Source organism: Mangifera indica, chromosome 11 (genome assembly GCF_011075055.1).
Source record: "Mangifera indica cultivar Alphonso chromosome 11, CATAS_Mindica_2.1, whole genome shotgun sequence".
Lineage (NCBI taxonomy): Eukaryota > Viridiplantae > Streptophyta > Magnoliopsida > Sapindales > Anacardiaceae > Mangifera > Mangifera indica.
Window position 1 is genome coordinate 296,889 of NC_058147.1, and position 12,000 is coordinate 308,888.

The 12,000-nt window shown below is 36.9% G+C and overlaps 3 protein-coding genes across 3 annotated transcripts; 1 reads left to right on the plus strand and 2 right to left on the minus strand.

Annotated features, from left to right (window-relative positions):
• The first annotated feature begins 164 nt into the window (after positions 1 to 164).
• LOC123229903 (SKP1-like protein 1A) lies at positions 165 to 1,595 on the plus strand. Its single transcript, XM_044655933.1, has 2 exons — positions 165 to 565; positions 1,203 to 1,595. Exons 1-2 carry the CDS (start codon positions 266 to 268, stop codon positions 1,374 to 1,376), a joined length of 474 nt encoding a protein of 157 aa, XP_044511868.1. The 5' UTR covers positions 165 to 265; the 3' UTR covers positions 1,377 to 1,595.
• On the minus strand, positions 1,456 to 5,363 carry LOC123229902 (CO(2)-response secreted protease-like). The gene is made up of 9 exons (XM_044655932.1): positions 5,139 to 5,363; positions 4,683 to 4,939; positions 4,487 to 4,598; positions 3,870 to 4,395; positions 3,352 to 3,452; positions 3,025 to 3,267; positions 2,694 to 2,808; positions 2,395 to 2,605; positions 1,456 to 2,323 (listed from the first exon to the last, which is right to left on the minus strand). Exons 1-9 carry the CDS (start codon positions 5,333 to 5,335, stop codon positions 1,737 to 1,739), a joined length of 2,349 nt encoding a protein of 782 aa, XP_044511867.1. The 5' UTR covers positions 5,336 to 5,363; the 3' UTR covers positions 1,456 to 1,736.
• Positions 5,364 to 8,501: 3,138 nt separating this feature from the next.
• LOC123229179 (protein FD) lies at positions 8,502 to 10,219 on the minus strand. Its single transcript, XM_044654816.1, has 4 exons — positions 9,357 to 10,219; positions 9,165 to 9,242; positions 8,998 to 9,069; positions 8,502 to 8,792 (listed from the first exon to the last, which is right to left on the minus strand). The coding sequence occupies exons 1-3, from the start codon at positions 9,996 to 9,998 to the stop codon at positions 9,001 to 9,003; spliced, it is 789 nt and encodes a 262-aa protein (XP_044510751.1). The 5' UTR covers positions 9,999 to 10,219; the 3' UTR covers positions 8,502 to 8,792; positions 8,998 to 9,000.
• Between the last annotated feature and the right edge of the window lie 1,781 nt (positions 10,220 to 12,000).

A 12,000-nucleotide genomic window follows, 5' to 3' on the forward strand; every position in this document is an offset into this window, starting at 1 on the left:
GTTCCGTTAATTTTAACTGCTTATAGGTGGGTGTTTGGGATTATAAAAAATAAAAGGGGGAAACTTGGGATAACAGGATACCTTGGGTGGGAAATAGTCGTTTGGCCATTCATAAACCAAAAACATAAAGGTTAAATAGTATTTCTGTTCAAGTACATACTACGTGACAAAATCAGATTAATATTTATTTTATGTGCAGGATATATCTAGCCATTTAGGGTTTCTGATATTTTGGATCCATTTCTTGATTGATCGGTAAGGAAGAATGTCAACGAGCAAGAAAATTATTCTGAAAAGCTCCGACGATGAGGCCTTCGAGGTGGATGAAATTGTGGCTTTGGAATCGCAGACTATTAAGCATATATTAGAGGACGGCTGCGCCGGCGATGGAATTCCTCTTCCTAATGTGACCAGCAAGATTCTGTCCAAGGTCATCGAGTACTGCAAGAAGCATGTCGAGGCCACCAGGGCCGACGAACGTGCTGTTAGCGTCGATGACGATCTCAAGGCCTGGGATGCCGAGTTCGTCAAAGTCGATCAGGCCACTCTTTTCGATCTCATCCTCGTCAGTTTTTTCATGTTCCCCTTCTATTTATTTATTTAATTGATTATTCGTGTTTACCGATTGCTTCGATTTTTAATCAAAATCGATTGGATTTAACCTAAATTTAAATTCCTTTATTTGTAAAATCAGAACGAAGGTTTGATTGGGAAACAATAGTAATTAGGTTTTCCTCTGATTGGGAGAGTTCGTAATTGGGTATTCCTCCTTCTCAGTGGTTTCAAAAGAGGATAAGCGATTGGTTGTAATGTGTATCTCTAAGCATTTGTTGTTCATGCAAAGGTTGCGAATCCGCAGATTTGTGCTGTGTATAGACTATTATAACTTTATCTGTTGAAGAAGTGTGTAAACATCTTGCACTGTGTCAAGTTGTTTTTTTCTTCATGTTGAATTATTGCATAACTTCTGCTGCATTTTTCCTCTGGGTTTTTTTGTATTGTAATGACCATATTGACCCTGTGCTGGATATTCATGTATCGCATTTTTAGTTGTTACAATTGAACAATAGTGCTTTTACATTACGTTTTGTTCTTGAATCTCAACTTATGAGGATATTAGGTGCTGCAGTTCGAATTACATGTGCCTATTTCCTATAACATTTTCATGTGTACATTTGTTTGTATTTTGTTTTGTATTTTAGGCTGCAAACTACCTCAACATCAGGAGCTTGCTAGACTTGACTTGCCAAACAGTTGCAGACTTGATTAAGGGCAATTCACCAGAGGAGATTCGCAGACTATTCAACATTAAGAACGACTTTACTCAAGAAGAGGAGGAGGAGGTTCGTCGGGAAAATCAGTGGGCTCTTGAGTAATGTGTTTTTCTTTATTTGGCTTCCGAATTGTTCCAGCGTCTGTTCTTTTACCTATTTTGGTGTCCTTTGAATCATGTTATTTGTGTTAATACGGTATATATATTCTCCCAAGTCCCAACCTGTTTCTATCTCCTTTACCTGTCAAACGTTATGTTTAGCTATTACATTAACATAATTTTCACATGTTTATGTAACATTTCTTCTACCTCTTGATGCTTAGTATGCAGATGTTGTTAATGTGGTGTGTATGGACAGGTACAAGTGAAATATTGGGTTTCTGGAATTATTTTGAAAATTTATTCACACTTGTATTTGCTAATTTAGATCTTACATTGAAACTTATTAAATGGATTGTTTTGTTTAACGAGTGACAATGGTCTTGCTGTTCTGACTGCTAACAGCAAATGGGCTCCGAACTTTGTAGTTTCCATTAGACCATGTAATTGATCCAAAGACATCTTCCTTAAGTGATGATAGGGCAGAAGAGAAAGTCACCTGGTAACTCAACTTTTGCCCACTCTTTGTAAATTGCAGTTTGTCTGGGAACACTTTCACATTTAGTCCTTGAGGTGCCTCAACAGTTACTGCATAGATTGTTTCATTATCTCCTGCAACGTTTGTGACAGTCCTACTTACATTTCTTCCCTCTTTTCCTTTGAAACTTGAGATTGCTATTGATGGATAGTTAATAGTTGATATAAGATCAACACTTGACTCTTTGGGACAGGTAAAATCATCTGGAACAGATGTTGCCATGCTTTTGATTATTGATACATTATAACCATAGTAACACAGAAAATTCAAGTAGTCAAGCTCAGTGGTCTCATAAACCAGCCCTGGTTGTAGTGGTGCGGTTGCACTGATTTCTCCTGCACCAAAATCATAAGGTGTTGCTATCGATCCTGAAGTTGTAGTTATTGGTGCCTTCAAATTGTTCGTTTGAGTAGCTGCAGAAACCAACAGATTGTTACAGATTAGTCTGTTTACAGGCTTGTGGTTTTCAGACTTAGATATTCACCTGTAGTCATGATAGCTGATCTAATTGCAGAGGGGCTCCATGTTGGATTCTGAGATTTAACAGTAGCAGCAATTCCAGAGACATGCGGGCATGACATTGAGGTTCCTGAGATCACATTGAAATCAGGGGGTTCTTTCCCTTCTGGAGCGATGCTTGTATCATTGCCAATCCAAGCTGCAAGTATGTTAACTCCTGGTGCTGCAATATCAGGCTGCATGAAATGAATATAGCTGGTTAATAAATCCGTGTGGAAGGATTATTTAGTTGGGTATAGTAATTCAGACAGAAAGAAGCTTTACCTTTATAATGTTCCTGGTAGTGTATGAAGGACCTCTAGCTGAGAAGTATGCTATGGCAGGCGCCGGCTTATACTGTATAACTGATACAGTGGGTAGAATTGTTGCTACTGGATTTCTGCAGAATGTTTGAAATTTACCACAGATAAGCATCTTCAGAGACTAAATATCTAGCCATGGATTCAAAAACGTGTTGGACCGGCCAATTGGACCAATCCGATTGGGACTTGGCTTGCCCCGATTCTGTCTGCCGATTAACACTGAAGCTTTCACCGAGTTGCGTCTAAAAACATTGGATCTAGCAATTGATTCAAAATTGTTGATAATTTATCACCTGGTAGAGTTAACGTAGGAAAGGATCTGTTGTCTGTCCTTTGAACCGATGACAGCAGTGGGACGTGCGCCAAAAGTGTAGGCCACTGCTTTTGATTCGTCATCAACCACAATTGCACCAACACCTCCAAGATTCTGCACCTGGTTCATTTTTTCTTCTATTGGAACTATACCATTATCATTGTCACATAGAACAATCTTCCCTTTGACCAAAGTCTCATTCAATCTTGTCGCGTCACAATTTCTGGATTGCACAAGTTTTATGAGCATGAAAATATGTTATGCTTACGGTAGAGAGAAGCAAAATCTTTCTAAATCCATTCCGTACCTTGCTTCAGTTTCATCTGCATCATTTTTCTTAGCTGACTTGGCATAAATCAGTGGGTATACGGGAGACTTTTGCAGATCAGAAAAATTTATGCCTTCTCCCTGAAGAAAATCAAGATTATTATTTCACCTTTAAAAAAACCGATATCAAATTTTATTTGTCCGACTCTGTCTAAAGTATGTAATTTATTGAAAATGGAGCATTATTAGATTGATAGCAAAACCAAACTATGAGTGTTCTTAACCGGTAATAAGATAAATTTTAATTAGAATGTTAAATTTCGTATATATGAATGTAACACCCACCCACATTGACAAAATACCAAAAAGAACACACCCAAATTGACAAAGCACAAAAAGATATTGAATATATACAAGTATCCTATTGAAATGATAAGAAGTAAATGAAATACCATCTATATGGACATTGTATGGGAAAGATAAGAGAAAGACTTCTTAGATAAGTTCCTAAGCTGTTAAAAGTGTTTTGAGACTGGACCAGTGTACAAAAATCAGTACCTTAATAACTTTGTTTCCACCCAACACAATATCAGACTCAAAAACTCTGTCAATTGTTGAAGCAGCAACAGTCAAAATCCAGGGCGCAACATTGACAACTGATGCACTTCTTGGCCCATCATTCCCAGCGGAGCAGACCACTGTAATTCCGTGCTGCACTGCATGGAATGCTCCTAATGCAATAGGATCATCGGCAAAATCAAGATGAACCCACCAACCGGCACCAAGTGATAAGGACAGAACATCCACACCGTCCGCAATAGAATCATCAAATGCAGCAAGTATATTAGATCCAGTGCATCCATATTCAGGTGAACATGCCCTATATACAGCAATCCTTGATGCAGGCGAGCCACCTTTGGCAGAACCTGCAGCAAGGCCATAGTAAGAAGCACCATTCACAACTCGTCCAGCCGCAGTTGCAGCCACATGGGTGCCGTGCCCATAAAAGTCCCTTGGTCCTTTTGTACGGAATGGCGTTACTGGACCGTCTTCTATTTCGTAAGCTCTTGCTCCAATTATCTTTCTGTCACAAACCAGTGAGAAAAATGATTCCATAGGTAATATTACAGCAAAGATATATATCACATGCAAGCTAATGCTTTCTTTGTCTTTACTTATTGCACTTGAAGGATTTGTCATCGTTGCCGACGGCACAGGTTCCATTCCAGCGTGTTGGAATCGGATCCATATCTTTGTCGTTGAAACTCTCTGACTCTGGCCAGATTCCTACGTTTCATGTATAATGTTAAACTTGATTCGAGCTTTTTTGGGCAGTGGAATGTAATTCTTATTATATGTAGCTTTACTCACCTGTGTCAACGATGCCGATAATAGTATCGGATCCCAGAGAAGATGAGTCGGAGTCAGTGGGGTTGAAGTCGATTAAGAGATCATCTTGGTACTTCAAGAAGTCCCATGAACGGGTTGTGTGGAGTTGGAATACCGGATCAGGAAACACAGACACGACTCCTGGTTTTTTAGAGAGTGCATGGGCCTCTTCTGCTGACAAACGAGCTGCAAACCCAGAGAAGCCATTTCCATAACTGTGTAGCAGAGCATTTTGTTTCCTATAACAAATAAAATTTCAACTTATCATAATTGTTCCAACTATCCCATAAAAAAGACACAACTTATTTATCTTCTAAACCCACTTGGGAACTTTTTCTGATACATAAAAGGAGCAGTTTCATGAATGTATCTTGATCATGGTGATATGATCGACAACCAAATCGGCAAAGAGCGGAAAATTTTAACTAGTAAACTCACCGTTTTGATACAGAGGCCAGTAACTGAGCATGTTGGTTCCTTAACGAAGCACTTGGCGAAGCCACTGCTCCCATGTAGACGATATAAACCCCATTATTGTTGCCTTGGGCTCGATCTGCGTTGGTAACCACAAAGAACGAGACAAGCAAGAAACAGAAGAAGACTGAAAAGAAAATAATACTCTTGAGGCTTTTCATGGCTTTGAGTATTGCTAAATAACTCTCTGATTCTGCAATGGCTCTAATGAAGAAAAACTTCACAGCAAAGCTAGAGGTATAAATAGCGGTAAGATGGTGAGTTGTGTATACGCAATGCACAGCTCTAAATCCGATAAGATCCACTGAAAGTGCGATGCTGCATTATCTAATGCCCATTTACATGTGGGAAGGTGGTAATGGTGGTGATGAACGTTAAAGAAAGTGGAAGGTGGAGTTATTTCAATATATAGTCTAATAGTCATGCCACCACTACAAGAACTCTTATCAAAATCTATAAATCTTTAGTAATTGAACAACCCTTGCCATTTTGGTGGTAACACTTGCTCCAGTCTCTACCTAGCTAGGAAGAATAATATTAGATCAATGTATGAGTTTCTTACAGATATAAAGTAAAAGTAGATTTCTTTCTGAGCGTGTATGTGTCACTGAGATTTCTCAACAATCATGAAATTAATATGCAATTGAAATATTCTTTGTTGTCACAAAAGAGAACAGAAACATCCCCGTTTGGTGGATTGAAGATGTTATTTGATTGTTAGTGTCATATATAGGCAGATGCTAGTTGTGATTGCTTGCTTGGCTAAATTTGCTTATAGAAATGATATTATGTTTCAATGATATTATGGATTGGTGCTTACGTTCAGAAGAGTGGACTGAGATTCATTTCATTACGTGTGAAAATGATTATCTTCAAACCCCATGCTCACTATTTTATTTTATTATTCATCAGTCAGCTTTTGGGTTGGGATTTGGTGGGAATCAATCAAGCAACACTACAATCTTCAAATTAAGTGGCCACTGCCTCATCACTCATAATCTTCTGCAGCTCCATTTTTCCCAATTAACTCACTCATTAATGCTAATGCTTCCCACTGCTACTGCTCCACTAATTTCTTGGCTTCGTCAGCCTAAGACAATAACTCTTTTAAGTGGAATCCACATGCTTCAACTCTCACCATTTTCATGTGCCCATGCCCATTCTTTTTTTCAAGAGTAATTCTTCTCTTTTATCCCAACAAAAGTGAATTTGATCCGAATCAAGTTTAAATAAAACTCAATTTGAGATTGATTCTAATAAAAAAGAATTAGTTTGAAATTAATGAGTTAATGTTAGAACTTGATTTCTGGCTGAGTGTGGCAGTAAGAGAATTGAAAAGGAAATATTAAATGTTAAGAGATCTCTGGGATTAGCAGTCGCCATCAACCAGGTTTCGTAAAAGAACCTGAGTTTCAACAAGGAAAACGACTCTGTTTGTTTTTTAAGGCATGTATGCAGAAAGGCCCTTAACATTATGATTGGACCACGGTTGACATTGAAATTAGGAATAGGTGTGGTGGATGTTTTTCTGGAAGAAGAATGCCTGCCGACTTCTAAAAATAATCCATCAAATTCAGCACAAAAATAAGTATGATTGTATGCTATAGCAAATAAAAAAATCTAACAAACAAACTATGGATTTTGGAAATTCTACGTTTCTCGACCAACTTAGGCTATCAATCTCAATATCTACTTTTGGTCAAGAGAGGATAAATGATGTAAAAGTTGGCTCCAAAATTGGGATTTTTATATTTGTTGACCGACTTAGTAATATATTTCATTGACTATTAATCACTTTGGTCAAGAGATGATGGATTGGATGGTGCATAATAAAACAATTCTAAAATAAAATTATCCCATGACCGAGGTTTGTTTGTCTATTATAATTTATTATAAATCTCAAACAAAAACTATACTTTTTTCAGAATTTTAGGTTTTTTTTCTTTTTCGGGAAAGACTGGCTAGACTATCAATAGCCCACCAAAAACCAAGTTTTTTCTGTATTATTACTTTATGAACTTTGGTCAAATAAAAACAAAGTAATATTATATATAAATATATATATATTTTATTTTAAATATTATTAATTTAAAATTATTTAATTATATAATAATATATATTTAAAATAAATACACATAATAATAAATAATATAAAAGAGGGCTCAAAAACTATGCGTTGTTCCTGTTGTGGTTGGGTTGTGGGTATCCTTCTAACCAACAGGACCCCTCCGCTCTGATGGTAGGTTATAGCCCAGGGTCCACTTAAGTTGGTAATTGGGCCAAAGCCGAAATATAAGGAACTAGTGTTCTAACGAAATTGCATTGCATTGCATTGCATGTGGACAAAATTTGTACGATCATTTGGCTTTTTTTTCTTTCTTTCCTCTCCCTTCATATTCATTGACAATTTATTAAAAGATTTAATTTGAATTGTACTCAATTTGGAATGGATTTAATTTTAAAAGAGTATTTAAAAATGAATTTTAACTTTAAATTGGATTTAAGTCACCTCACCTTAAACTTAAATGTTATGATGGATTGAAGGAAGCTCAATTATTGAACAACTCAAATCATTTCCGACCATAATTAATATATATATAATTAATATATATATATATATATATATATATATATATATATATATATATATATCATATACAGTACATGCTCCCTGCAATCGCAACATGCCAGATGTAACAGAACATCGGTTCAACATAAGAAATAAGAAAAAAGTGATCTCATAATTGAGAGGCAATACTACCAATTTTGTTTGTAGCTTTTAAACAGAAGAAAGAAAAATACAGGCATACACCTGCACAAACGGTCCTACCCTTTTTTCTGATCGGGGTGTTGGACTCTAGCTTTCTCCATGATTGCCGCTCGCTCAGGGAGAGATTTGTTGCCTTGCCAAGAGGCAGAATTTTATGTATGGAAGGGTTAAATTCAATTTAAACTTAAGCTTTAGATCAATTCGATTCAAGCAAGAGTCAATTGCCATAAATTTCATTCTTGATTCAATCCCAATCTATCTACACAACACATGAGTTGATTTGAACTTTTGTCCTCTCTTGAGACATTATATTTAAGCTTCAATTACAATCTTTCAACTTATTGTGGAAATTGACCATATCTCACCAATTCCCCATTGCCAACAGGTTTGCAAACCAATTTATAACCAATTTTCTATTAAAATTTTACCCACAAAAAGCCGTTTACTCCGTCAATGATGACAAGTACGAACCAGGATCAGGAAGATAAGATAAGATAAGATGAAAAAGAAAGAGATAAAGGGGAAGAAGAAGAAAAGGAAGAAGAAGAAGATAGAAGTTGACGTAAATTCATTGCCATACATGTCCCATCTTTATACTGCACAACTTTACAGAGGCAAACATAATGGCTAGCAAATGCTTTTTCCATCACTAAATTATCATATTTTCATATCATCAGCACCAGCTGCTTCACCAGCACCTCATGAAAAAACAACATAGGCAAAAAGACAAGGATTCTAGCTAGGCAGGCTTAGACACAAATAGTTCCAAAATTCCCGCCATTAGTCTTGCAGCTTGGGATCATCAACCTAACCTGTATCCTTCTTTTGTAGCCGCTTGATGAAGATCTCTAACAAAAATATCAAAGATGAAGCCCCATTGGAAACCACATAAAAAAATCAGAGATACTAACTCTCTCTCTCTCTCTCTCTCTCTCAGCCCCTCACTTTACCTTTTATACACATTTTAAGTAATTTTATATATAGATAAATATCCTAAGTCAAAGGGATTAAAAAAGGCAAAAAGAACTTAAAACAGAAATGCTGCATTCTTACTTCTCAAAATGGTGCAGTTGAGGTTCTATGGAGTGTGTTCTTTTTTGGAAGCTGGGCAGAAGCTGCCAATAACTGCAAATATGATAAGAAATTGAAGTATTTAGCTCTATTTGTTTATAGTGCTAAAATAAATGTCAAAAAGGAGGAGGAAACTTTGATTCATTGACCTTCTCTTGCTGCCTTTTCAGCTTGGCATTTTCTTCCACCAAATGGGCAACTTCAAGTTCCAATTCATTTGTGTAGGCCTGCACAGAGATCTCAGAGAATATCAGCCAACTAAATCAGCTATCAAGTTCAGAAATTTAATCACTCACACACAAACACATTGACAAAGAGAGTGAAAAGGGACAGAAAGATTCCTGTTTTCTAGCTCTAGAACGAGCGGCTGACTCTCTGTTCTTGATCATGCGTTTATGTCGCCGATCGTCAGAATAATCATCATTTTCCGAGAGCCTTTTCTTGCAATATGGAGGGAACACAGTCGGAGAATCCATAGCATCCAAAACAGTGTTGTGAGAACAACCAAAAGAGCGAGTACCAAAATTCATATGACCATTTAACTGTTGGTTTGGCCTTCCAGGATCCGGAGCACTGGGTTCAATACCCTGAACATCTGAACCAGAACCAGAATTCAAGCTCAACATGGTGGCAAGAGGCGGCTTCAAAGAAGGAAAAGTTGGTTCAGCTGAGGGACCTCTAGCTCTGGCCGGTGGATCATTGTTGAAGAAGGGTCTGGCCAAGAAGTCTTGAAGAATCAAACTGGGATAGTTTGAGTGCTGGTTGTTGTTGTTGTGGTTGCTATTTGTGTTGGTGAGGGTTGAGTTAGAGTGGTCATTTAGAGAAGACAAACTGATATCCCTCCAAACTTCCTCCATGGTCGTTTTGGTTGCAGAAGAAGATGATGGAGAGAAAGGTGCTGGAGATGAGGAAGTAGAGGAAGATGATTTTGATTTTGAAGGTGAAGTACTGCTATTGTTGTTTCTACTGGATGATGGCCACATGGTTCACTGCAAAAGAAAGAGAGAAAGAAACTCAGGCATGGATGGGAAAGGGGGAGGGAAGGAAGAGAGAAGATTTTAGTCTTCTAGTTCTGGTTAGTGTGGAAGCCGTGTCTAATGCAGATATGTACTATGTATGTATGCTGTAGTAATGAGTTAAAATTAAATAAAAGCAAGAGAATCTACAAAATTGGATTTGAGAGACACTTCTTTTGATGACCTTTTTCCTACCAGAGATTAATTTGGCCCTGCTGGAGTATTCTCTTGCGCAATCTTTTCAAAATCTTGCATTAAGTCCTTTTTTTTTTTTTAAAAAAAAAAAAGGTTGACTGGCTAATGTTCAAGATCAAGGTCGGATTATTATTCTATTGGCATGAGTTGATAAAGAAGAAGATTTTTTGAATTGAAAAAAAGGGGAATTATATGAGAAAAAGAAGAAAAAGTAGAATTGTTGATGAAATAAGCTTCTATGTGAATTGACGGCTTGAGGGTCCCGTTGTCCACTAATGGGTAAGGGCTCTGCTCCCCAGTGAGTGAGGGTGCAGAGAGCAAAGCCCCAAGCCCTTAAAGACTATTTAACTACTTAACATTAACCATTGCACGTGGATTGAGTTTTATTGTAAAAAATATATATATAAAAAAAAAAAAAATTCAATTCTGCTCTAACTTTATTTTGGATAAATGAAAATTAAAAAAATCAAATCTAATAAAGGAAAATTACAAGTCACCCAATGCTTTTGTGTTGGGTGATTGAAAAGAAATCAAGAGACAAAAGTTTTGTTTTGTTTTGTTTATTTTATTATTCATATTCAAAAGCATGCACCATTTTACCAATGTAGGAAGGAAGGAAGGAATGATGGATGATTTCAAAACGTGAACATGTGTGGAGTTCCTTACTTAGAAACGGACATTCCAATCAAGCAAGCCTACGTAAGAAGACGTTTACCCATTTTCTATTTCTAGTCAGAGTCAAGACGATTTCTTTGTAATCTACAAATACTACCCAAGTCCAACTGTAAAAACTATATATGGTGTATGATCTGGTGGCACATATTCTTATGTAAGGATGACCACACAGAATTTCTTATCTTGAATAGACCCGTTTATACTTTTTGGCCTTTTCAGAATAACTTTGTTTTTCTTTTATTATGTTGCCTTTATTCTCTTCTTGTTACAACTACTAGTAGTAGTAGTATAGACTGGCACTGATAATATTATCAGCTCAAATAAATTCCCTTCGAATCTAAGATTAAACATAAACATGCTTATTTCATTGTTTTTGAATCTGAATCCAAATATACAAGTGAAGCTACACAATTGTCTTGCACAGATAAACAAATGTGGGGCTGTCTGTAATTTGACAGCAACAGCAAGCTCCAGCCGAAGAGATTCCCCCAGCCCAGCCAAGCCAAGCCACGCTCTGAACTGAAATCTGCCATTTCTTACTGACACAGATCCTTACTTTTTTAAAGTTTTACCAGCTAAATTCCTCTTATTGCTCATTGGTCATATACCCCATTCACCACACCAAAAATCTTTTAGATAAATCTTTAGAAAAACAACCAGGACCGTATAAATGATCCATTTCTTCATAAAAATAAATACTGGTCGGTCCTTCCAAGTGAAATTATTTGTGAACACCAGAGGCCATTCTTTGAATGCAAAGACCCTCCTGCAACATATTTCTAAACCTTTGAAGAAATGGTTGGAATGTGAAAGGTGAAAGGAGCCAGAATGCAGGTCAAAAAGGGGAAGTGTGCGTCTGTGATATGATTTTTGGCATACAGACAAATCCCTTGTGGCATTTGATACGATATGATTTATGCAAACGTGTGCGACATTTTCAAGAAATGCAAGTATTATGATGTTGAATTGAAAGTCAGAAAGTGTTGTCAAATTGATGGTTAATGCATACAGCTGTCAACTCGGCACAGCTCTGCTCCTGCTGCAAAATTCATCGATTACCACTTCTTTATTCATTTCACTCCTCCATTAACAACAGTTT